Raw genomic sequence first — 27959 nt, forward strand, 5'->3', positions numbered from 1 at the left:
CCCACAGATAAATTCACTCCGGGATCGTCATTTTGACCAAACAGATGACATCATTATGAAGATGGAAGAGTATGTTTTCTATCCAATCTGAAGACTTCTGCAGGTCACAAAACAATGGAAGAATTGTTTAACTGCAGGCAGATTATGTTGAAGTCTTAGGAAAAAGCATGAACCTCAATACACTGTCTCCATTAGTTCATGGTGATAATTAAAAACTTTCCTCTTGTAATGTTTTTGTTTGACATTAGAAGGTTAATTCGGGGCTGAGAAAAAGGGAGGATAGTTTACTTCAACAATCCATAACATAACTAATTAGTTACATAAAACAGATTCAGAATTAGGATTTTTAAAGAGAAAACCAGAATTTATTTTTGACTTAGTTTATTCTTTAAAAGAGAATACCGTATGATAGATATTCAATGATTAACCTGTTTCCTTTGCATAATCTTGTTTCCATAGAAATTCTTTCTTGTACGCTGGATTGCCAGAACAACTGTTTTTACATGTATATACTGCCAATGTACCCCAGTCAATGCTCTTTCCAACACTGTCGAGTGAGAGATAATTTAGTATCTGTGGTAAAATCTAGAGAAGAGGCAAAGAAATAATTATTATTATGAGTAAGCACAGACAAAGAGGTAGTAAATTACTATATTTGTACTAAAATGGTTGGGTACGCATAATGCAATGCTCAAGCACATTTATGAAACTATTTGATTGAATTTCATATGAAAACCAATTCATTCGACTAAAATGGAAGAGAATTATTTAGAAATTGGATATGACTAACTTCTTCATAAACGCTAAGTAAAAGCATGTAAAATTTAATAACATATTACTTTTTACGCTTATAAGAATTTTTCAGAAATATGTACGTAATTATATATGTGTCAATCCATGTGAAGTGGTCCAAAAATGGCGAAAATTATAAAAAATTGAGTGTGATGAACCTTGTGTATGAGAAGGTCAATAACACTATTCACGTTGTCGTATGCACAAGTGTTCCTGAATGCCGGCCATCTTTGTTGTCGGTAGAGTGCCAATTTTTGCATTTGCAAGCGTGTACGAAAATTACAGTTGCTCAGGAGGTACGAATCAGACGAACACCAAACAAAAATGAATGTTTAGAGGAGAGACTCAGGTACTCTAGCTTCTAAATAAATATGCAGTGTTGCAAACCAATATATGAAATCACCAGGAAAGGTACAGAAAATTACACTTTTAAAGGGGTTGTATGCTGGAATGGCATAAAGTGAGAGATGCATATGTTTTGTGCTGAATACTATTGCATGTGAAGAGTCTGCAGAAATATCCACAGCTATGAACCGTACCGTAGATTTATGGGGGTCCGAAAGTTGAAGTTTGTGATTTTGATGCTATTTTTGAGGCGTAATATCTCAGGAGGACAAAGTGCTAAAAATTGCTGATTAGGCCACAAAATAATTCTGTATGTGAATAAACTATTGCAAAAAATCAGGACTGATATTACAAGAAGAAAAGTGAGGACATGGTAAAAAGGCATGCGAGACGATGGTGATGGTGGAAATGTTTGGATATATTTTATGCTATATCTAAAAAACTACTCATGGTTAAGCAGTTAGGCCCGCTTTTATTTGCGTACAGTTGTGCAAAAGCTTGCGAGTGGCGCACAGTGGGGCCAAACACCCGTTTTACGGACAAAATTCTCGATAATAGTGCAATGTTGGTAGAAGAAACAGACGATGGTGTGCTCCCTTGTATGCTGTGGTGGTGTGTCAAATAAAACCATTTCCGGAACGTTACGACTGACTGCACTCAAGATTTCGCAAGATATCTTCGCAAATAGAACATTAAATTGAGCTGTGTGAACTTCTGATGCATACAATGGATGATGCTAGTCGGAAATATCTTTTTGAAAAAAAGAAAGAAAGAGGAAGCCCGACTCTGCATATTAGTGTAGATTAAGTAAATCATAGAGAAATAACATATAAAATAACACAATATTGTGTTTAGCACACTTTTTTGTATATCTTAATTATAATACAAAGAAACTTACATTTATATGAGTGTTTTGATAAGTCCGTGACTTGGAAATTACAAAACATAGATTTCAAAAACGATTTTTGTATATTTTGAAAGTGAAAAAACAACTTGCTTTATTCATGTCGGGAAAAGGCTGTTCATTCTATTAACAACGGTGTAAAAAATATACATTCTATTAACAACGGTGTAAAAAATATACATTCTTCTTTTATGTATAACATACTTTAAAAATAATTTACAGGAGAAACTGAAAAGACAAGTATTTTTCAAAGAAAATCTAAATGAATAATCCTGTAGCTTCAGTACTTAGAGTAAGATGTTTCTTCTTTAGTTCGGGCCTCAGGAAAGTTATGTATGGGTCTGATGTTGCAGAGTTGCTGTTAATTACCTCCAGTATTATACCAAGCCGGCGAATCAAGTTTTCGTGTGTGTAATCTCTGCTGTTAAAGAAAAATGTCGGAAGAATATCCTGGAGGTATTTCCGGTATTCGTCGAACCATAACCCTGTTTTACGACATCCAATTTTAATCCCGAGCTCATTCATGAATCGTTGTTGGATGCGTTTCTTTGGAGCTTCTTTGATTGAGAGAATATCTTTCGTAGTCCTCCATGACTTAAATTGTTGATTGTAGCTTAGATGTAGTACATATTCCATGAACTTGATTCGAGCATGAAGAGGTGAAATCCCAAGCTTCAGTCCTTTTACATTAGATTGCTTCAGTTCAAGTTTCGGTAAGTCGTTCATCTCCGATGGGCGAGCCCCACAAATGAAGCAGTTACTTGCTGCAGATGTCTCACTAATATGTTGAGCAACTTTTCCGCCCAACATTGTCAAATATAAAACGTTTTACAGTGATACAGTTGGGCCCTAGGTTCAACCGTGTTTCTTGCAAGTTCTTGATTTTCCTTTCAATCTGCAATTTCTCAGTTTTTATTATTTCAGGTCTCTTTTATGAATTGATTTATCTTCATTTCCAGGTAGGGTTATTTGTAAAGGCACAATAGAAGTCATAAATAAATTAGCATCTGATCTCGCGTCACTTTCACTCACAAACCGTTGAGAGGACTCGTTCTGGCCAGACCCATTTTGTATGCATTGTCAGTGCCTGACAGTTCAACTTTTCTAATTCCTTCTCATTTATTGTTTTTAGGATCTTTTCGGCTGTATGGTTAAATTTTGGAGCGGGACTTCTGCGGAGGTCTCGGTAATTTTGATATCATTAGGGTGACAATCTTTCTTTGTGCGCTGGATTTTTTTTTATAGCTGGGGAAAATATTGAACCCTTTTTCTTTTGTGGCAGCTCTGATTACCTCGTATTGATATTTGGAAAGCTTAGCCTATGTAAAGATTGATAATGTAAAATCAGCACTGAAACTTTCCGATGTGTTTCCTGAATGCGACGAAGCAGCAGCATCTATTACGCTTTGGGAATGTGATGCTCTTAGATCGTGAGCTTTACGTCTTTTACTTCTCTCACAACGATCTTCAAAACACTTTTTAGGCCTTCCAACAGGATTGGAAGACTTTGGCGAAGGAGCATCATCACTGGGGAAACTAATCACAAATTCACCATTCATCCACAAATTCACCATTCATCCACTCGCGATACTTCTTGCGAAAATGTTTTACTGTGATCAACTATTTTTAGATTTGTACATAATGCGGCAAAAATCTTTTCTTTATTTCATCACAAATTCGAGAAAGTTTATCTTCATGCATGTGCTGATATCTTTCGTGAATAAAACACTCCACTGATCCACCTGTAAGTAGCACTTCACAAAGTTCGGCATGTTTTACTACTTCTTCCATTATGCAGAAAGAGCGCACACTCTCACTGCAACAACTACTGTAACTGCTAAATAGAAACTTCATGACAGCCAATTGACTTTATAGTACTCACTGCACACGGCCCTATTTATATTTCCTACTATGTAGCTCCACGGGAAGTGGGTTTTCTTAACGCAGTCAGCCAGCTTACAACGGTGCTATGCCTACATTTTACGGCACATTGTGATGCAATTTACAGAGAAAGTAGTTTACTACAGTAGTTTCATGAAAACGTTTTAATTAGAGCGGAGTTCAGCGGAGCTTTTTTTGTAGACATGTGTGCAATTCCTTGAAAAATTCACTATTTTGCTCACATTACCCCTCCTATGCTTTTTTTTTTTTTCGAACCAATTGTTTGTTGCATGCTTGCCTGTATTCACATCAGTCACGTTAGGGCAGCTTTTTTTTTTTTTTTTTTTTCATAAAGCAAAACTATTTTACCTCTCAATAAACCTACGTAAACTCAACAAATTCAACATTGTTACGTTTTAAATACAATTTACTAATTGAAAAAGAAAGCTAATTGCAAAATCATTATCACAACCGGATTCCTCGGTTCATTTACTATAGAAAACGTATAGATTATCGCCCAAATTGTCACTTTCATGACATTCCATTTTGTCCCCCTTGGCCCCACTGTGTGGCGTTTGTTCCGTCTTTCTAACTCCATGACCACTGACCATATATATGGGAGAGGTTACCTACGACACTCATCGTGTAACTAGACCACGCTACGAAGGCACTCAATGTATCAGCAAAGTGTAATTGAAATATAATCAAAGTTGAAATATACGAAACCTTGTGAACACATTAACTTCTGTAACTGGGTCTGAAATACAGAAGGTTAATTCACCTACGGTGGCCAATTTTACAAAGATGATGATGAGCACAGCGTAGGAGAAGGAATCAGAAGCCAGTAGCCCGTGAATCCAGTGATGAGTCACGTACAATGGTGTGTGGAAGTTGTTGTGGTGAACAGCTATTATATCTGTTGAAGTGATACCTTATTGAGAAGGGTACATATGTGCACTTTCCGAAACACAATTCAGTGCTTCAGTAATTGTGAAAATGTGTGCGACAAAGGGCAACAATATCAGCAGGCGTAGAGTAGCAAGAGTAAGCCGGCGCTGTAAAAGCACTGGCCCTAAATATCAAGTCGTGAGTGAAAAGGAAACGGGCATGTCCAGCTAGGACACCACGCGTTGTAATATCAGGGCATCAGTTGTGAAGGAGAACCCACCCACCCAAAGCAACCTTGCCACCTCATGCAGGATACCACAAAGCACAGTGTGTCGTATCATAATGGACAATTTGGGACTGAAAAAACGTCATAAGGCGATGAGGCATGTTTTACGAAGGCACATTCAAGAGAGATTCACGAACACAAGAAAGTTGTATGAACAATACCCCTCAGGTGACAAATGGCAGTGGGTTGTCACTCTGGATGATGCCTGGATCTACAATACCTTGACACCAATAAGCCCAGGGCCATTTTTTAATTCACCACATGATGCGAAGGGCCACGGTGAGTTCGTCCGTGAATGTCGCGAGAAGTTTTCGAAAGACTTCATGGTGGTGGCAGGTTTCTGCGCCCGTGGGAAGTTTCCAATGCATCGTGTGGGATTCAAAGACCAAGGTGAATGCAACCTGCTTTCAAACGAAGATCATGGAACCCTTATACACAACGCACATCCCACAGTTGTATAGCAGGGACACCCGGAAGGTCTGGATCTACATGGACAATCCATTCAGTCACACTGCTCGCAGTTCTCTCGTGTATTATTGGCGTATGGCCCGGAGACTGGTATGTCTGTTATACCCTTCTCGCTCACACCTGTAAGTCACCAGATGCGTCGTCGATGGATTTCTGCGTCTTTTGCCTTCTGAAACAAGGCTTCACGCCAAGGCATCCCACCACCATAGTGGGGCTCTGGAAAGCTTGACAAGCGGTGTGTTCTACAATTTCCCTCACACACCTTCGACGCGTACTGCTTCAGTGGAAATTGCGGTTGAAGGGCGATAGTCCATGGTCGTGGCCACCACACCCAGCACACCCGTTGGTGGAGGAAGAGATTGTCTGAGCAGGTGAGCGCACAAAGTGGCTATCGTAAGTGAGTTGACCTATATAATCAAAGTTGAAATATACGAAACCTTGTGAGCACATTAACTTTCGTAACTGGGATTAGATTTCAATGACACTTTGCTGATACATTGAGTGCCTAGGTACCGCGGTCCAGTTAGGCGATGGGTATCGTAGGTGCAAAGGGGCGCTACCCCCCCCCCCCCCCCGCTTTCCCATATAGACGTGGCAATGATCATGGAGCTAGAAAGACGGAACAAATGTCAGTCGCAAGCTTTTGTACAACTGAATGCAAACGAAAGCGGGCCTAATTGCTGAACCATGAGTAGTTTTTGAGATCTAGCATGAAACATATCCAAACATTTAAATTTTTCCGGGCTATGACCATCGTCACGCATGTGCTTGCTTTCTTCGCGTTTTTACCATATCCTCACTTTTTTCTCCATGTAATATCAGTCCTTTTTTTAAAATAGTTTATTCACATACAGAATTAATTTGTAGCCTAATCAGCAATTTTTAGCACTTTGTCCTCTTGAGATTTTACGCCTCAAAAATAGCATCAAAATCAAACTTCAACTTTCGGACCCCCTAAATCTACGGTACGGTTCATAGCTGTGGATATTTCTGCAGACTTTTTACATGCGATAGTATTCAGCACAAAACTTATGAATCCCCTCAGTTTATGGCATTCCAAAATACCTCCTCTTCAAAAGTGTAATTTTCTGTACTTTTCCTGGTGATTTCATGTATTGGTTTGCAACCTTGCATATTTATTTAGAAGCACGATTACATATTCTCCGTGTACTTCAGTCTTTCGTCTAAACATTCGGTTTTGTTTGGTGTTCGTCTGATTCGTACCTCATGAGCAACTGTAATTTTCGTACACGCTTGCAAATGCAAAAATTGGCACCCTACCAACAACAAAGATGGCTCCATTCAGGAACACTTGTACATACGACAACGTGAATAGTGTTATTGATCTTCTCATACACAAGGTTCATCACACTCAAATTTTTTACAATTTTCGGAGATGGTCGAGCAACCTACACTGGATCATTTCGTATGAATTGACCTATATTTATATATATATATATATATATATATATATATATATATATATATATATATATATATATATGAATTACTTACCAGGAAACAGTGAAAAATAACATTATGAATATACACTAAGTCCCTTCATTAGATAGAGTAATTAAAGTAGAACAAGAACAGAAGTTGTAAAGTGTCCACTTGAGCGCCATCTTGCATTGCAGTCAAGGTTGAGTAGTGTTTCAGGAAGGAAGGGAGTGTAAAGTACACTCATACATAAATGAGAAGAGAAATTTATTTGAATATAATTGTGAAAAAGTGCCATTGAAGAAAAGATACAACTTTATGTTCGGTGGCAACACTGTTAACCTTGTGTCTAGCAATGTATCCCCTGGTCATGTTTGCATGATACAAAAATTTCAGGGTTTTTTGTCCATTAATTTGAAAGTTACAAGGGCGTGTGACGATAAATAGTCCACCCTGTATTTTATATACAGTATATATATATATATATATATATATATATATATATATATATATATATATATATATATAGATATATATAGATATATAGATATATATATATATATATATATATATATATATATAAAATTGTGGCTGAAATGCTGAAAGGACAAAATAATAGAAAATGCCTCTTAGAACGAGAATTTTTTAAAACACTGTCACCCGTGTCCACTTATTTTTAATGAGTTTATATGCCGAGTTTCATCTCCTTTATGTGATACTTTATTCTGGTCAATTGAATGCCCTTTACTTCCCTATGCATATGTACTTAAAAATTCCTTTCGTATTCATTGCTCTTCTAACAGAAGTTTTCTGTCCAAATCTGACTTTGCCAGATATATTAAAATGGCCTGAATTTTCATTGAACCACTTTTACTTCTATATAATCCTACATATTGACTCCCCCTCATCTTCCCCTTCCAGGAGCGTAATTTTCAAAAATGCTGGAATACGGTTTCCCTTATTTTTAGTTATTAAAAGTTGTGCAAAATTCACAACTCCGACTTAGGCGAATCCTTACATTAAACATTTTCTGAATAAATAATGGGGAATCATTATTTAATATATAACTTAAGCAAATCCCCACATATGGCAATTTGTGAATAACTAAGTGAAATTTCAAAATTATAGAAATATTCTCACTTCTCCAAATCTATTTCATGTATGCTAGGGGTTGTAGCAATATAATTTTGAAACAATATTAGACCCACTAAAGACCCATAATGCCGAAAATTCGCGATCATTTTGATTGTATTAATTACCTTTAACTCAAATATGGTGTGGATACTGGACATTTGTATTTTACAATTTGTTTCCTTGAAATAGTATATACAGTAAGTGACATGAAATACATCCCGTCAACTAAAATGGCACAAACTATGTCCAAAAATTATTATTCACTTCTTACACAATTTATAAGAACACCAAACCTCAGTACAGCTGTGATAAGTTAATATACGAATTAAATTTCTACGTAGAAACATTATGTTCTGACTGAAGACCATTATAACGCGTCATTCTTCAATTAATTCTAAAACATCCCTGAACACAGTCTGTGTTTAAAGTGAATTGAACGGTGTTACTGTAAGAAATACAATCCCCTAATAGCATTTTCTGTTGAAAAATGGTATACTGTCAGGTCTAACATACTGAAATACCCAATCATAACGAAACATTTGAGTACTGGCCCGTATAAAAATACAGAATAATAATGAAATAGGGTAAAATTCTATGGCTAAATTTATTACTAGATTTTCCCACTTCCACCATTATAACAGCGAATTGGCTTTTTATGAAACGGTAAAATACAATAGACATAAAAGGAGCAAGTGGTATGTCAGGGAAAAGGAAATGTCTCTTCTTGAAAGGTAGAGATGAAGAAATTTCTTTCTTTCTTTTTTCTTTTTTTTGAATGGATTTTTTCCCCATAAAAAGCCGGTTTTTAGAAGAACGTTTTCTAAAGAATTTTCGCTTTTTTTAATGATGAAACCGGCCAATTTTAAACTTTTATTTATAGTGTATTTTAATTCTAAAATTTAACATCATTTGTCAATAAAAAACAAACAAAAAGAAATATTACTATACACGTTAAAAAATTCATTGCAAAATGTTAAAAACTGTTACATAATCTCAGCTGTAAATTCGTTCTATGTGCGTAGGTCAGTTTAACTTACATAATAAGCTTTCTTAATTACATAAAACTTGCATTGAGATAATTTTCATCGTCTGACCGAATTTTAATTTGTAAATAAACCCAGATTTCAGGGTCTTGCTTTGAGAATGCGTAAATCTACGTCATTACTACGAGCATTTTAGGTAGCAATCTCAGTAAAAGTATAAGTATAAAACCTTATAATATTTCCGAGATGACAGTGTGTACTACTAGATTTTTCACTAAACGTATCTCGATGTTGCTCTGACTAAAATCGTACCTTTACCTAAAAACTCAAAAATCAGAAAGCTCGTTTCATCAATATAGGGTAGAAGAGAGGAATTGGGCGGAGGGGGTAATTGGACGAAAACTTTTTTAAAATTTATATTTTGCATTTCAGTATATTTTTATGGAATTTAATTATCCCCAAATTTTGGGTGGGTAGATGTTGATCAGAAAAGAAAATGAATTTTGAGAGGATGTAACAATGAAAAATACTGATTTGATTGAGAAATGACATATTTGAAACCGAATTTCAGGTTTGTGTGTGTTTTGATTTGAGTCACAATAAATCGCGCATCTATTAATGTTTTGATCCTGATATTTTACTGCTGCTTAAAAACATCATAAGGATGGTGCCGTGATGAGCAACAATCTTGGATCCTCACTGTGAGACAGTTAAAATTTTGTTAAAATTTGTACCTCCCAATTACCCCCACGTGGTAATTAAGCGCATGATGTGGAATGCCTTAAGTGAACATTTTTTGATTAGAATTCATTTAAATGCTGTGCTATCTTTGTCTTTTGTGGTATTTTTGTTTGATAGTGCATTGGGTTTATTATGCTATTTTATTCAACTTAGGGCTCCAGTGGCCGTTGCGTATGCCAATAGTGCTGATGCTGTAAATAGGATCTGTTTATCAATCCAGAGTTCCAACACATGTTCTATTGTAATAGTTTATAGTTATTTAGCGTTAGTGTTCAACATTCTGATATATTTGTTTAAATATCAGGGCCTATTCTTTAGTTTTTTCTTATCTTTACGTTTTCGGTCAAAGTTCTGACTGCTTATATTATATATTATATATATATATATATTCGTATCTGATACATTTTGGATTAAGTTCACAGGACAATAAACTGGGCTAAAAACAATAACGGGAGACAAGGGCAAGAAAGAATTGTTCCGACTCTGCAATGAAATATATGAAACAGGAGAGTGGCAGAAAGACTTCCTGAAGACGATCATGATACCGATGGCTAAGAAATCGATCCCAGAGAGATGTGAGGATTATAGAACTATTAGTCTCATATCTCATACAGTTAAAATTCTGCTCCGAATACTGAACAGAAAGTTGTATGGAAGAACAAACGAAAAGGTTGAGGAGGAACAGTTTGGATTCAGGAGAGGTAAGGGCATAAGAGATGCAATCGGATTATTAAGGCTGATCGGTAAAACTTTTATAGAAAAAGGGGAACAAGTGTATGTTGTATTTATGATCTAGAAAAGACTTTTGACCGCGTGAATTGGGAGTTTTAAAGAAGATTGGGTTGGAATGGAAAGATCGAAGACTCATAAGAAACATATATGAACTAACAAGTAAGTGTTAGAGTAGGGGAGAAACTGAGAGAGGAAAGTGCAATTGGAAGGGGAGTTCCACAAGGATGCTGTCTCTCGCCAACATTATTTAATATCCATTTAGAAGAGATACTGAAAAAGAGCCTGCATGAAGAAGGCATTTCGGTAGGAGGTAGAATGATTAGATGTATAACATTGAATGGGACTTGTTGCAGAATCTGAAAAGAAAATCAATAGGATGTTAGAAAACTTGAGGGAGGGTTTTGAAGAATATGGGATGAAAATAAATGTTAGAAAGACAAAAGCTATGGTGACTGGAACGAAGCGGTCTGTATCAAATATAAAAATGGGAGGCTAGAAAATAAAACAAGTGAATAGTTTTCAATATCCGGGTAGTATTCTTAGTAATGGCATAAAGTGAAATGAAAGCAAGAATAGAAATGGCGAAAGAAGCCTTTAGAAGAAAGAAAAGTTTGTTTTGTGGGAACTTGAATAGAGTTGAGAAAAAGACTCATAAAATGCTTCGTGTGGAGTGTTCTATTGTATGGGGCGGAAACATGGACATTACGGAAAAGTGATCAAAAACGACTGGAAGCCTTTGAAATGTGGCTGTAGAGAAGAATGGAAAGAATTAGTTGGGTCGAGCGGAAGACGAATGAGAGGGTGTTAGATATCGTGGGGGAGAAAAGAACACTTTTAGGTATTATTGAGAAGAGGAAGAGAAACTAGTTGGGACTGCCTGAGAAGAAACTGTATCATGAGGGACGTGCTAAAGGGTATGGTGGCAGGAAAGACAGGGAGAGGGCGAAGGAGGCTACAATTAATGGACGATATAAAAACAAAGATCATACGTGAAGACGAAGAGGTCAGCGGAAGACCGTGAAGCATGGAAACTTCTCAGCTGCGGCAAATGACCTGCCAATAATGGCAGAATACCTATGGTGATGATGATAAACAATAACTGGAAGGCTTGAAAAGGCATTCAAATATCTTTGAGATTTAGAAATAAGTCACTCCTTATTTTGCGTAAACAAAGGTATAATTTTTTTCTAGGCCACATAAAACTAATAGTATTTAAGTGGAATACAAATTATATACACCACATGAAACCTTGAGTTTTCTTCATTTACACCCAATCACCCCCACGGGTTTATGTACACCGGCAATGGTTTTAATAATTTTGCACCCAATTACCCCCTTCTGTTGTAGAAATCAGATCAACAACAATAAAGATGTTGCAGCATGAAAAGGAAAGATGCCGAAAGCTTACCATTACCATAATAGGTGCAGAAGAACCTGCAACATACATCAGTTCTTAAAAACTAGAGAAACACCTATGACCTGTGAGAAAAAAACAAAGGTTGAAAAAAAAAACAGCATAACACCCAATTCCCCCTTCTATCCTAATGATCCCAATTCGCACCCAAATTCGCTCTTGAAAATATTACTAAATTTTATGGTTTGGTAAAGGAAAGGTCACTAAAAAGTCACGAAATTTCATTTTGGAATTTTAGTAGACACCCTCTAATACAATCGTCAGAGATGTTCTGAATATGACACTGGATTGTCCAAGCACAACAGCAAATTGTGGTACAAATTACGTGGTCTGAGTGAAAGAACATAGACTGAAGGAGTGAGAGAGCCTTTTTACCGTAAATGAAACGTCTACATATACATATATATATAACTGGTTGAACAGATTGAAATGAATTTTTCAGCATAGTCAGTACCAAGTGTTTATCAAACCACCTTGATTAAAATGTGTATTCTAAGGGGGAAGAAGGATTTAAAATTTATGACAAAAATAGAGGGTTTCACGAGTCTATCAACTTAGATGAAACTTGGTATACAAGTTCACTATTAAAAGTAAATTTGACAATATACCAGGGTTATCGGAAATTCCGCCTGAAAGGAAAAAAGAAGGCCATATCTATATTTTTTTCCCTTCCACATTCAAATCGAAGTTGTACGTCTCGTCATGAGAAAACGACGGAACCATTTCGAACTAATTTTTGAACACAGCACTTTGCTCGAGCCAGGATTTTATCATGTCACTCATAAATGCGCATTCTAAGGTGGAAGGGGGTGTTAAAATGTATGCCAAAAATAGAGTATATCACGAATCTCTCCAATTCAGAAGATTAAACTCAGTATATAATCTCTTTATGAGGAATAAGTGGACATGTGGGACAGCGTTTTAGAAAATTCTGCTTTTCCTAGATGAGGAAAAGCTTCCCGTGCTAAGAGCGAATGTTTCACTTAGTTGTTAATAAACAGAAATAAATGAGATTTTTAGAAAAAAGAAAGCCATTCTTCATTAAAAACACCTTACTACTAAAATATCTTACATATTGTGTTATTACCTTTGTCATACTGAGTGCAAGCAACTTGAAATCAAATATTTATATTCATGTACAATTCATACTAATATGTAAATTTACCTTCAATATTTTTAATATTTTAAAACAAAAGGCACTGATACTCATGATTAGAAAGTTACAACAAGGGAGTATAAAAAATTTATAAACAAAACACACTAAAAAGGCTATATACTCGCTGTGTAGTGTGTAATGCGATGCTTTTGCAGTTTGGAAAATAATAACACATTCTACACTGCATATTTTACTTTGGTTGTTTACTGGTTAATATGCTTACCACATAGATCCGTCTTTCGTCCAATCATAGTGACTTGAATTCCCAAGTTCACAGTGACCGCGCCCGCTCTTAAATGTTGGGTTGAACAATATTATACTGCCACTGAGTAACTATCGTGTAAGAAAAACCTTGCAGAAGACAACATAAATATTGGAAAATTCCTGATTTCGCTTTTATTCTAGCATCACTTACTAAAGAAACCTGAATTCCCCGTAGATTTACCAATTAAGAAAAGAAACATGATTTAAATTTTAGTCCGTTATTTTAAAAAATCAATAAAAATTATTTTTTTAAAAAACTGTGGTTTTTTCAACACGGACCACCAGGCAAAACGATAATTCAGACCTGTACTGTCTACAATTAGCGCGAATGCCCTAGTAATTCAGAACAAACAGCTGGGATTGGTCAACAGAAAGAAATGTTGTATAACCACGCTGACAACGCAATTCCACATACATCTTTAACGATCCGTCTGAAATCCAGAAAACTTGGCTGGAAAGTTTTAATGCATCCAACATAAAGTTCAGACTTTGTACCTTTCGACTATAATTTCTTACAGTTAAGGTTGAACTCCGTGAATGGTGTTAAGTTAAATTCAAAAGAGGCCTGTGGAAACCAAGTGTCAGAACTGTTTGACCAGAAACCACACAAGTTATATAGTCACGGGGTTATGGTGTTGGCAGAAGATCATCGAACTGAACTGTGTTATGTTGTAACCACAATAAATGTATTCTCAATTTTGACCTCCGAAGGCTCAATACTTTCTAGACAACCTGATATAGATGGTTATATATCAGGGGTGTAGAAGCAAAACCAGCTAAATCCATTTTTCAATTTTGTCAGGAAATGAAACAAAAGTGACTCCCTAATGTTTCAGAATTGTTGAATTCTTTTTTTATTTTATTTATTTATTTATTTTGGTTATTACTTAACGCAGATGATTGAAATCTACCACTAAACAAAATTATTCAACAATTCTGAAACATAAGGAAGTCATTTTTGTTTCGTTTCCTGACAAAATTAAAAAATGGATTTAGCAGATTTTGCTTTTATATCCCTGATTTGATTCTAGTTTTGTTATTCCATATATATTGTGTTCTGTATCTTACCTGAAATTCAAACTGTCGAGGGCCATTGCAGTATTCACAATTAGGAATGTCCTCAGATTGAGGCACATGTATGTCTGACAACCATATAGGACTTCCACCTCTTTTGTATCTTACAACTTGTTCAGGATTTTGAGATATCCTCTTGAGAAACCGCCTAAATGGTTTGTCCTCTCTCAAGGCAAAATTTGTCAAATCTGTATCAACAGAACTGTCACCTGCAAGCAAAAGTACTGATTATTTACAAGAAATACACTAATACTGAACTTTGTCAAAGGCTCAAACCGCAGAGAGGATAAAAATTTTAGAAGAGAAGATATAACTATTTTAGACTGAACACTGAGTTAATATTTCTAAATTAAAATGTCGTCGTGGTTGTAGCAAGTATTCTTCTACCTATGGAAACTATGGAAATTATACGACACATATTTGTTTTCTCGAAGAGTCTATTATCATCATCATCCTTTCATCCTATAAACGCGTTAAAAGAACGAAAGGTTTCAGGACGTCTCTGTTTTTAAGTGCTACGCTATCGTCTAAACTAGTAATGGCCTATTTGTAATGCACTACGGGCCAGAACAATATAAGAATTATAAGTACTTGAGGATTATTTTTCTTGCCACCCCACCTCTCTTGACCTCTGTTCTGTTTAACGTATCCTATTTCACGTATTTGAAAGAATTAAGTCCAGAACTACGTCATATAAAAGGAACACTATGAAACTGAGTTTTTCTCAAAATCAGTACGAATGACCTTACCTTGTAGAATTGACTTGGAAACAAAAGGTTACAGAAAACATTCACAGTTAAAAGTAAAGTATCGGTTAAGATATATTATTATGCCTTATTCTCATGGAGTTAATATACAAATACTTATCAATTTAATGGAAACCTGGAAAGCTTACAACCCAGATTAATATAGTGTTGGACCACCCTTCTCCCTCGGAACAGCTCTGATGCGACGTGAAATGGAGTAATAAAGGTCGTGAACGGTAGGAAGTAGAATATTGCGTCATTCCGCATGCAGTGCATCACTCTGTTCCGTGAAAGAGGATCGAGGCGGAAATTGTCGGAACACAGATGTTTAACTGTTCAGGTCCGGGGATTGGGCAGGCCAGGGAAAGTGTTCACATTCCGATGTTTCTGAAACCATGCCGGTTGTGTGAATGGGCATATTATCATCCCGGATTACGGTGCCATTGCCCGAAAACAACATCTGGATCATAGGATGCCCATGGTCCTTAAATTGCGATATAATAACGCAATCGTTAACCTTCAGTACAAGACCCAATGAAAATCACGATATAGGGGGCCCATAGCATCACAGAGCCCCCGCCATGTTTTACGGTTCTTTGGGCGTTCACCGTCATAAACACGGCCTGCCATGCGACCATATCACATGTTTCCAGTCATCAGTGATCCCTGTTGAATGTTTGCGGCACCACTGACGTCATGCTAAAGCGTGGTTCCCTTATCAGCGATTTCGCTCGTGCAACCCGACTCCGTATGTTCATATCAGGTAACTCGCGGCGGACTGATTATCGACATAAGCTGCGGGAGGTGCTGCCTGGGTTCCTCCGTCACTTGCACCGCAGTTGCACAAAGGTTCTGAGTGACAATCTGCTTTAAGTTCGACTCGATCTGTCACTGAGAGTTCCTTCCGACTACTGTTTGTGTTCGCCAATGTGTTTTTGCCGTGGATTTTGTAAGTCGTCATCACCTTGGACACTCTCTCACGTCACACCCAACAAATTGCCACGTTCGTCACGCTCGCACTACATAATTGAAAGCCAAGTTTCTGTCTTTAGAAATCAAAGAAATCATATATTTTACACTATCACTGTCTGCTCACTTCATTTCATATAGCCGTTCTAGTGCTCTTCACGTACAACAGAGAATAAACCACCACCAACAGTTTGATGCTGTGGTTCTGCCTGCCCATTGCAATGCAGACGCATTTCAACTTGTTTCCATTACATTGATAAGTATATATATATCATCTTTCCGTTGCATTTATATATAATGACTTCACACCAAAGTAAATAATATCCTGGCTGAATTAAGCTAAATTTGAAAAAAAAATTCTCGAAAAGAAAAGAAAAAAATCACAAATCTTGGATGTAGTCACCAATTTGAAAAATAATTAATTATTTAGTTATTTAGCCTAGTTTAATTCTTCAAAATCCAACGCTTACTCCCAACACGTTTCAGCTCTTTTCCAAGTCCTTACCAAAGTAGTAACCGCTTATGAAAAATTTTGCAACATTTCTAGAATAAGGTACTATTCTGTTTATTATATATATATATACTAAAATCATACTATAGTAGGTTCAATTATGACATAAGCTTGAAGTAGCATGTTCGGTTTTCTGTTATTGACTTTCTTTACTGTTTTCAGATGATGAAATACAAAATATTCAACATGCTGGTTAATATGTATAACATCAATACCGTTTGAGCGATGAAAGATATTTATATAGAAAAATTTTGTAAACTGTTGAAGATTTACATTACTATTCATATAAAGTACAATTCTTTGTTATTCGCTTTCATAACACAAATTTTGATGTATTCTCTCATACTGAAATAATCATCGAATATTTCAAATTGGTTGTTTATATTGAGAAAGAACGAAAGGAAAACAAATCTTACTTTTCTGTTTAAAATACCTCACTGTACTAGCATATGCAGCAGCACCTCTATGATATTACAAACTGATCGCATCTCATTATGATTATACGAAACATGATAACAAGAAAATAGCACACAAGTAGAATTACAATTCTCCTCCTATAACAGCGTACCATTAAATATGTTGGTTTAACGAGCGATACTGTCCTCCTTTCTGTATCCCACAATTTCATGTTTTCTTTACTTCTGAATTAGAAGAAAACAGTGGCAGATATGAGGCATTGCTCTGTATGGCTATAGTATTGACTTATTTAATTCAGCCACTAAACCACACATAATGAAATTAATGATGTATGAAATATATACAAATGTGCATGCAAAACCTAAATCCTACCAGACAGCACTTTAGAGTCACTTCATTACACATATCAATCATTATGAAGAGAATTACAGAAACGAAAATTCAAAACGAGAGACGTGCAAAAAAAAAAAAAAAAAAAAAAAACTATGTGGTATAACGAATCAGTTTTTTGCAAATACTTAAGGGCAGCAAGCTGATGTCTCGAGTGCATCTACAAATGAGGTAGCTATTCTATTGTTTAATGCCATAAGCCAAATTCATTATATAGTTAAGTCATGCTTAAGGGTTCAGAATTTATCTAATTTATGGATTCCTCATGTTCATAGAAATTTACAAGCTACTTCAAGTTAATAATGCTATTGAAAGAAAGAAGACATAGAAACGGAAGCTATTCGATGTTACCATCATTGTTCTAGAAAACTCTGACAGATCTTTGCTTAATTAAACTACATCAGTGGAGAGACGACCAAAGAATGTTTGAAATATGTGACGCCGTACAAAATTTTAACCTAACATGTTTATATCCATCACCTTCAACACATACATAAAATATTAAACACAGTCATTCAAGGTTATTTCGATAATGATTCTTTCAGTTTCATCAGTAATACTATCAGTCCCTTTGGAATTCTTTCACCCAATGATTTGTAACTTCTCCAGCTCTCACAAAAGCGCTGATCATATATGTATTAGAGCTTTTTAAATTCCATTTGGAATACACAACCATTGTTTCTTCTTCTTATTATTATTATTATTATTGTTCAATTATTTTGTACATTAAACTGGGCTTCAATATGCAGCACTTACCATGCAAAGATCCTGCTTTTCCTTCTCTTACAAGTTGTTCATATTCCTTCAACCTCTCTTCTTCATTCTTTTCGTCTCCTTCATCTACATATTCCTCTGTCTCTATAACCACCTCATATTCAGGTAAAAGAAACTTTTCTAACTCACACTGGCGTCGGGTGCTCACAATACCTGTGAATAAAACGCCACTCTTATATAATTAAGTTCTTGTCACAGTGTAAAAGATATATAATTACTGCAACAACTTTAGTAACATCTCTATGGGATGAGGACACTATGACTCAGCAGTAGAGCGCTTGCCTCTGGGTGCGTGGACTTCCTAGTTCGATCCCCAGCCAAGTAAGTTTGTGGTGGACAACATCGTGCCCGTGAGTTTTCTTGGGATACTCCCGTTTCCTCCCATTTTATCATTCCACCAGTTCTTCCATCATCGTTCACTTGCCTAAATCATCCGTCTCCCTTAGCCTAATAGTCATAATCGTGGGACGTAAGCAAACCTGAAAGATTTCATAACAATCATCCAAAGAAATAGTTTGAGAGAGTGGAAACAAAATCATGGAACACAAAAGTGATAGGATGCATATTAATTAATCAAGAAAGAAAGAAAAAAAAAAAATTCGACGAATACGTTTCAATGATCAATGGGATGACGGTAGTTCGTCATTCAAATGTACGCGTGAAATTGTTATATGGGTGCTCTCGTGATTATAATTCCTCGCAAAAGAAGATGGTTTGATGCACTTTCGTAATGTACTATCTGTTAGCGGTTATAACATGTATGCATATACCAGTGGATTATTATTACCACCTTAACGTTTTCATAACATTCGTGAACAAACTTATCAAACATTTCAAAGACATAGTTAAGAAATAATAACCAATATTCGTAGCGCCGTAATATATAAAACAGCAAAATGCTTAATAGTAATGTAACATGGTCAGTAATTTGAGAGTAAATCCAAAAACGTTTGCTCACGCATATTAAATCCAAAAACGTTTGCTCACTCTACTATGTTCAATTCTTGAATAATTCTCAAAGCTTTTAACTACATATCCCGTGATGTTTACCGGGTACTAAGGTACGGACTACTGGTGGGCACTAAACAGGTTTTTCAGATTTTACCGGAAACTCAAAACCTGTTTCGGTTCTATATTAGAAACTTTTTGCTATATTAGTGGATCACTAGGTGTTCTCAGTGCTATGTTAAACGCTGCTTGAATAGTGCGGCATTACCAGGTAGTGTCGAGTGTTTACTGATGCCAGATAATAAAGCGAGTAATCATGGAATCCTGCTTAGATACTTACTGCAGAACTTAGTTTTCGATCCTTACCGTGATTCCGCTTCTCGAACTGCAACGCTAAAATCCAGGAATTTTCTTATTGTGACTACTACAGTAAACGTACAAATTTGACAACAATGCATTATGGCATTCTGCGCAATTTCGTCTCAAAATCTATTTCCTTAAATGTAAATTAATATTTAAATAAAATATGGAACATAACACGAAAAACGGTCAAACAATATATCTTATTTCGTTATAAGATCGTTACTTTAAAATACTTTACACATGCAAATAAACATTTCTTAAAACGGAGCACTTCAAGTAAGATTTACCAGCAAGTGCCATCTTGTGTGCTCATGGTAAAACGAATTAAATATTTTCTTTTATTTGTTACATTTTTCGATATCAGGAGAAACAACCAAATGAATCAGTGTCCTGTGCTGTAGCTGAAACAATACTCTATCTTATAGTACAATATTTATAATATGCAACGTTTCATTGCGCAGCAGTTAAGGAAATGAGCTAAAATATGATTTGACTTCCGGGTGGTGATCCACCTTTACTTGTTTGGAAATGAATAATACACGAAGAAGACCAGAAGATACTGGCTTCAGCAAAAATCACATTCATTTCAGTAAAAAAAATCCAAACTCTATTGGAGAAAAGTGAAACCAGTTTCAATTAAAAACCTGGCCGGTTTTTGAAAGAAAAAAAAAACGGTTTTGGAAAAAAGGAAACCGGTTTTGGCCATCCCTATTGAGGAATCTAGCTTGCTTCGATAATATATATATATATATACACACACACACACAAAAAAAAAACACTTCAAACAAATATCAGTATTTGGTATTTATTTTTATTATTATACAAAAATAAAGGAATAACTTAACACTCTTAGCACAGTCATTCATAAAATTACGCACTTCGTTGTTTCAGCAGGTCGTCTTAACTCTCCTAATGTTCGCAACTGCTATAATCTGGCACTTTTTAAAACATACATACATACATATAATATGTATTTTAGGTTATGTTTTTGTTAAAATAAATGTTGAGATAAATCTGATAAACCATCATCATCATTGGGATCTGTGATGTGTTCTTTACCTCTTGTCTTCATATTCCCTATTTTACTTCATACTCCGGATTCAACTTGTTGAGTAACAAAATACTACGTTTTGCTAAAGTCTTTTCCGTACTAAATTGAGGTTCGAAACTTTGTTTCGCGTTAAATTCCACTGTTGATTTTTTTTTTTCTTTTCATGAAAGAGGAAACCAGTAGTTTATGTTTACAACTGTATATAAGGGCTAAAATGAGTAAGTGCATATCAAACAGGATTATGTAATGTAGTAATTTCCACCGGCTGAGTATTTCTGCACTATATTTCGTTTACAAGTGAACAGTTACAAGTGTGAAACCATTACCGTTTTTCTAACCTATGTGATTTTATGCGATATCATGGATTTTTAGCACTATCCTTGTTTATGTGCGTTATATTTTTAACTATTTCATTTAGTTTATAAGAAAGCCTAAAAAAACGGGGATGGAGATCATAATTTCCCCGATGTGGACTTGTAGAGCGAAATTATTGGGATTTTTCAATTAAGAAAAACAAATGGGTGTTACCGCCGTACTTCGGGAAAATGGCATTCTATATCTCAGAACACTATACAGCCAAAATTGGAAAACCTCAAATATTAAATTAATCAAAAATGAATCTCAATCCTGCAATTTCCAGATTTTCTTAAAGGTTAAAGAAAATAGACAAATAAACTAGTTTCAACTACGTTTCAATTCAACAAGAAAATAAATCAAGTTTCAAACCTCCATAATTAGTTTAAGATATGAATTGACGCATGTTTATATTAGTAATGTACTCTTTTATCTACTCCGTCTACTATTTATGAACAAGGAGAAACATTCGAAAATAGTTATAGTGCTACTTCGTACATCACTACATAATACAAACATTTGTTCCGTATAAATGAATATATATATTATGTTTTTACGAAATTGGTAGTTCAGTAATTAGGAGTACTTGGTTCACACGGTTTGGTATATTTGTAATGTCGCACATAATAATGCAGTGTGGACACTGATACGTCTAACGCTGTGACAGGCAACCCCGATAACTGGGTTGCTTGGAAGGAGTGGTAATGCTCACAGACGTGTTTTTAGAACACCGAAGAGTACTTATAACAAGTTTGGGGTGGATATGTCAAATCGAATGGAAGTTATTGGAAAAAGTTTATTTCAGAAAGTTAGCAATACTGACTGGGATCTCTCTTCAGTGCTTTGAGGGCCCATCACAATTTTTATATATGTGAAACTAGATGTAATAAGCTTTCAAACAAAAACAAATTCATTGAAATCCATGATGGAGATTTTGAGAAATAAAGGTTTGAAATTTACAAAATGGCGTTCGTCTTTTTTTTTCCCCCTCAAACTATTACCTTTCAAATGACTATAAATTTTCTATGAGCTCTACGGAAAATTTTCGTTTTTTTCTTGGTAAACAACTTCAAGACAATCTGAATTAAAAAAAAGAATCATATTTCTGGCATTAATAGGAACCGAACTATGATTTTTTTAAGTGTTCTTACAAAACGGGGAAATATCATGTCGCGACTGTTAAAAATGGATTTTCTTCTCATTTTTGAAATGCAATAACTTCTGAATCGCTAATGCTATTGCAATAAAATTTACATATTTGCAATCAGCATAAAAAGTTTTATAACTCTACTAAATTTCATCCAAATCTGCGATAGTGGGTTAAATTTCGCCAAAATTTTAGTTGAATTGACGTGGAATGACCCCGGTGCAATATTTAATAATTTACAAATCCTATGTTACGAAGAGAAGAAAGCAGGATTGTCCCGTTATCGGATAAAAATGCCTTAAGTCAGATATTATTTTAGAAGCCTAACATATAAGTTGACCTAGACTTCAGTCCAGTATGATTCGGCTCCTCTAAAATTTGACACTTTATAGTTATACAGTCTGGCAGTTACTTTCACTTGAAATTAATTTATTTCGAAATTCGACTTTAATCAACGATTTTATTATAAAATCAGGTCATTTAAATCAATCCACTCTGCTCAAAATTACTTCATAAAAATATTTCACATGAGTTTTTCACAGAAATAACAAATTTCGAAGCCTTTCACATTACAACAACAAAACGGCGCCATAGGAAACCTAGAAGTGAGTTTCCCTTCTGCTGAGGAGGTCAACAAAGTCGATGATGGCCGAGGAGGTTGGCGGTACGGTCGACAGTGAAGTTGAGAGGGCCCACGCAATCAACGAAGGAATCGTTTGCTGGTAGGTCCCTGTAGTGGAAATTAAATATGATTTCTGTTATGGTATATGAATCCCAGTGCTAGCATCGATAAAATCGATCAGCGCTAGTAGTTGATACAAATATAAGAAAAGTATAACCTGACGTAAGTGAAAGTTAAATTCTTAATCCGAATTTTTGATCAATGATACCAAGGGAAAGAGAGCATAGGAAGTATTTACAAATGAACTCACGTACTAAAAGTTTACTACCACTTCTGTCATCATACTACGGTTTTTGTGCCGCAGAGTTGATGAAGCATATTAAGGGTTAGGTAAGTTTAGTTTAGTTCCTGGACTACACCTGGGTGCAATTACAACAGTCCGTCAAGTTTAAAAAAAAAAAAAAATCTTCCATTTCTTTTTTTTTTTTCTTTAAATGATTCCCTAAGAGGTTCTGGACTGTTATTAACTTGGTACATGTCTAAATAATTGCGTAGAGGTTGATAATATGCGTGCAACCTGATGTGCACTGAAAATGATTACGTATTATCCTATAACCTGCATCCCATTATATGCAAATATTACATCAGGAAATTCACTCGTAGTGCCTTAGTTGTTGTTTTGTACGGTTGAAACTGTATTCATGGGTACCCATTAACTTTGCGACAACTTACCCTTACAGGTATAAATAGTACGCGTCCGGACGTATACCATAAAAATGATGCAAAAATGACACACCTGTTTGTGCAAGATGATCAATAAAACCGCGAACGCTATCTAACAGTCAGGACAGGAGAACAGAAAGGGTGGCCCGCGTGGTACCAGGCTCCACAGCGTCGGACAGTATGCACATAAACAAGGATAGTGCTAAAAATCCATGATATCGCATAAAATCACATAGGTTAGAAAAACGGTAATGGTTTCACACTTGTAAACGAAATATAGTGCAGAAATACTCAGCCGGTGGATATTACTACATTACATAATCCTGTTTGATATGCACTTACTCATTTTAGCCCTTATATACAGTTGTAAACATAAACTACTGGTTTCCTCTTTCGTGAAAAGAAAAAAAAAATCAACAGTGGAATTTAATATCCCAATTCTGTTTCATATGCACTGTAGCGTTCAGTTTTTCCCCTACAATATTTTAAATATTTTGTTTATGTTTTTGTTTGTTTTCATTTGTTTATGTAATTATTATTGTTTACTTTTCTGGTTTAGTGTGTTTTAAATTGTTGAACTAGTGTCTTTACAATTGTCAAAATTAGTCTTTATCATTTGTATTCTGTGCTTTTAAAAAGAATTTCCGTAAAAAAAAGAGAGTAAGTTGAACTGTTCACCGTCCAGAATTGTGCGCAAAAAAAAGCAAAGAAGATTGGAAAATGCATATATCACAAATAATTGTTGGGATTAGCAATTTGATGAGTAATATAGGTATATCTTTTAAAAAAAATAAATAGTAACAGTACAGCATTCTATTGTGCATTTTATTTTTCAAAGTTATGAACAAAAACTAAATCTTTTAAAAAAAATAAATAGTAACAGTACAGCATTCTATTGTGCATTTTATTTTTCAAAGTGCAAAGCAAAAAATAGTAAAAACGGCATGGATATACTTTTGAAAGTAGACGGATATTGATATAATTATAGTGCTAGAATGTGGTCTTTGCACTTATAAGTAATAGTATTGTTCAAAAAAAGCGAAAAATAACTAAAAACTAATCTGCATTTTTAAAATATTCTACACAGCTGCAAGGTATTACGAGTATTGGTTACTACGGTAAGATTTTTCGACATACAGTATTACCCGTACAGTAAATGATAAACAAATTAAATATCTTATTGTCCTTCAGGAATGACCACTATAGTATTTTCTTTGGTTATAGTTAAGGAGACGTACTTCCCATTTAGGGAAGGACGAGAAACGCCATACTTTCAGGAATTATTCATTGAATATCTACCGACTTAAAAAGTTGGTAATATACCCAATTTTAATTAGTTAATGAGTGATTTGAAATTAAAGAAGACGTATGTGTATTCCGCTCTCGTTGTGTTGTCAACGTTCTTTATTTACATAGGCGTTTTGCGATTTTCACATGTTCTATGTGACGTCATTGAATCATGGAAGTGCGTCTGCGCAGATTAATATAGGCAGCAGCTGAGTGAAGGAGGAGGCAGAGCAATATGGCGACGAGGTGCACGTGGAATGTGAAGAGAACACGCTAATAAAAAAATGTCGGGGGGAGTGATTGACAGTGATTATAGTTATGTGAGTGTGTCACTTATGGAATATTATTGAGTGTGGTGTTGTTGAAATAAGAATTACCTTAGGGAAAGAAGACACAGTTTGAAGTCGCTCGGTTGTATCCTTGAATCATTTGACGTATGTGAAAATGAATGCTTCGTGGCCTTTTTTCTCTTTTTCGTTGTAATTCTTAATTTGGCCCTTGTACTTAAATGTGTATCCCTGTAGTGCCCTTATAATCCTTTAAGCATTTGAGGTATGTGAAAATGAATTCTTCTTTGCCCTTTTTCTCTTTTTCGTTGCATTTCTTAATTTGGCCCTTGTACCTAAATGTGTATCCTTGTAGTGCCCTTGTAATCCTTCAACAATTTGAGGTATGTGAAAATGAATGCTTCCTGGCCCTTTTTCTCTTTTTCGTTGCATTTCTTAATTTGGCCCTTGTACTTAAATGCGTATCCCTGTAGTGCCCTTGTAATCCTTTAATCATTTGAGGTATGTGAAAATGAATGCTTCCTGGTCGTTATTCTCCTTTTCGTCGCATTGTTAAATGTTGCCCTTGTACTAACTATATTTGTTTGTCTAGTGCCCTTGTACTTAATATATATGTTTGTCTAGTGCCCTTGTACTTAATGTATGAGTATGTGTGGGGGCAATTGAACGCATATCGCATATTTCGTGCACGTGGATACTTCTTAGTGTTGCACTAGTTATAAAATTGATTTCATTTGATGTACAAGTGGTAATATAACATAAGAAACCCAGATCACGTTGTATTCTCACTTCATATTGGAGTGTGAATACAACATGATTTGGGTTTCTTATGTGTTGCATTACCACTTGTACATGAAATAGAATCAATTTTGTAGCTAGTGCAATAGTAAGAAGTATCCTCGTGCATCGGAGATGAGAAGTAGCTGTTCTTAACAATTACCTTTTCTTTTTACAATAACTATGGTTCAGATTTAATATAAGGTGTCATATGGCAACAAAATTATGGCACAAGTCTTAAAGCAACAAACCTAAATACGTAAAATAAAATTAGTTCCTTAATAAGTTTTTTCTTCTTTTTATAAAAAGTGGCAACCCATGCTAAAAATATGTTATGTTTTACATCTTGGCTAGTACGTTCATAAATAATAAGAAAATAACACAAAAATAAAATATTGCCAAAATACAATTTACGTTGCGTTACAGCACTTACTCATTTTAACCGTGATATTATCGTTTTTATCACGGACTATTATTAAATCAAATCAGGGATAAACCTTACACTACACGCTCCAGCTGCGCATTGATAAGTAAGACTGCTTTAAAAGGGTATAGTAGAGTAGTGCAGGATAGGGGTAGGAACGGGTTAGCTTAAGGTTAAGGGAGTTTTGACCCATTTTCATAAAATTAATAGAGTATAATTCCTCATTTCTGAGTGAGTATACCAGCTAGAGCAGTCATTCTAAAGTTAACCCTTACTCAGTACACCTCTAAAGGCAATTACACTCTTCCTCCAGATGATTTTTTTTTTTTATAAATCTTACTTTTCATACATTCTTCTTTATGTCCTGCTTTCCAGTCTATCACCTGATGCTGTTTTGTGCAATAATTCGCCAATTTACACTTACTACAATGATTGGCACTTTTGTGGCCGCATACTCGACATAAATTGGTATATTTTTCAGCCGTAACTTCAGCTTGCCAGCTCTCTTCCTCTATTGGCGGTTCAAACGAATAAAAGGAGTTATTTCTTCCTAACTGACATCTAAACACGACGAAATTTTTATTATTATTATCTTCACAACATTCATCATCTCGACAAAGAAACACGAATATTGTTCGATGAAAACAACTTTCATCTTGTTCAATTGGGGCATACAACTGACAAAGCAACAAACATGGTTTACTACACTTCAAGCACTTCACTTCGTCTAAATTCGGAATCTCTGATAAATGGAGCCAAGCTGGCTTTCCCCCAATCTTACTTGGAAAAAATCTACTCTGTAACTTCCAAGCAGAACACTTTTCTATAAAGCCAATATCAACTTCAGTGTCTGAGGACTCCATTCCGCAGTCATATACTTAAACTACACTATTTACTCCTAACGAAGATCTTACTGAGAAATAAATTAAATGTACATCCAATCAATATTACTGGAGGTTCAATATAAAACTATACATAAACTGATTTGACTTAAACACAGTCAGATTAACAAATATCGAACTGCACGCACGTTGATATTTAACGGATAGAGATAGTCATCTGTCGAAATCAGTGTAGTTAGTTAAAAGCTTTAAAAACTAACTAAATGATTGCACAAATTCAGGTATTTTAAAAACTAGCTAAACATACATAAAATTAAACAAAAAAGCACACGAATTTTCATACGTTGGTCGACGGTAATATTTAGTGGCGACTGATGAGGGAAGTCATAATTTTATCACTATGTTATAAGCCAAGGGTTCTCAAACTGTGGTATGCGAGACGCTGTTGGTGGTACATACGACTTTTGAAAGTAATTATTAATAATATGCTTTGGTGGTATGACGTTGGAAAAGGTTGAGAAACCCTGTTCTAAGGAAAAACTTCTCTAGGACCTTATTCTAGAATTTTTTGCTACCATAGCGCAATTTTTGTTTTCACACTTTTTTCGATCTGCAAATCTTGCGAAGACTGGTACTCGTAGTGTAGCAAGACTTGTAATATTTATTTTATTATTCAAATGTGTGTTGCTTTAGGGTTGTGAGAAAGTTTTTTTTAACATTGTGATACGCCGAAAAAAACTAAATTCTCTTTAACTACTGCTACGGGGAGTAATTTCATGCAAGCTTTGCAAAATTCTGCTCAGAGCGAAGTAAATCAAATCGCAT

The 27959-nt window shown here is 35.3% G+C and overlaps 1 protein-coding gene across 1 annotated transcript; it reads right to left on the minus strand.

The window, feature by feature from the left end:
* Positions 1-364: 364 nt before the first annotated feature.
* On the minus strand, positions 365-27367 carry Zfrp8 (Zinc finger protein RP-8). Its single transcript, XM_081725479.1, has 4 exons — positions 26633-27367; positions 18292-18462; positions 14497-14711; positions 365-585 (listed from the first exon to the last, which is right to left on the minus strand). Exons 1-4 carry the CDS (start codon positions 27153-27155, stop codon positions 424-426), a joined length of 1071 nt encoding a protein of 356 aa, XP_081581605.1. The 5' UTR covers positions 27156-27367; the 3' UTR covers positions 365-423.
* Between the last annotated feature and the right edge of the window lie 592 nt (positions 27368-27959).

Source organism: Thermobia domestica, chromosome 9, assembly GCF_964235325.1.
Source record: "Thermobia domestica chromosome 9, izTheDome1.hap1.1, whole genome shotgun sequence".
NCBI classification, from domain to species: Eukaryota; Metazoa; Arthropoda; class Insecta; order Zygentoma; family Lepismatidae; genus Thermobia; species Thermobia domestica.

Excerpts from the sequence above, each read along its gene's own strand:
- Zfrp8 (XM_081725479.1), bottom strand. The coding sequence starts at position 27,155 with ATGGAGTCCTCAGACACTGAAGTTGATATTGGCTTTATAGAAAAGTGT. Across the intron at positions 18,463-26,632 it reads TAAAGAAGAATGTATGAAAA|GTATTGTGAGCACCCGACGC; the intron begins GTAAGATTTATA and ends TTTTATTCACAG. Across the intron at positions 14,712-18,291 it reads AAAAGCAGGATCTTTGCATG|GTGACAGTTCTGTTGATACA; the intron begins GTAAGTGCTGCA and ends TTTTGCTTGCAG.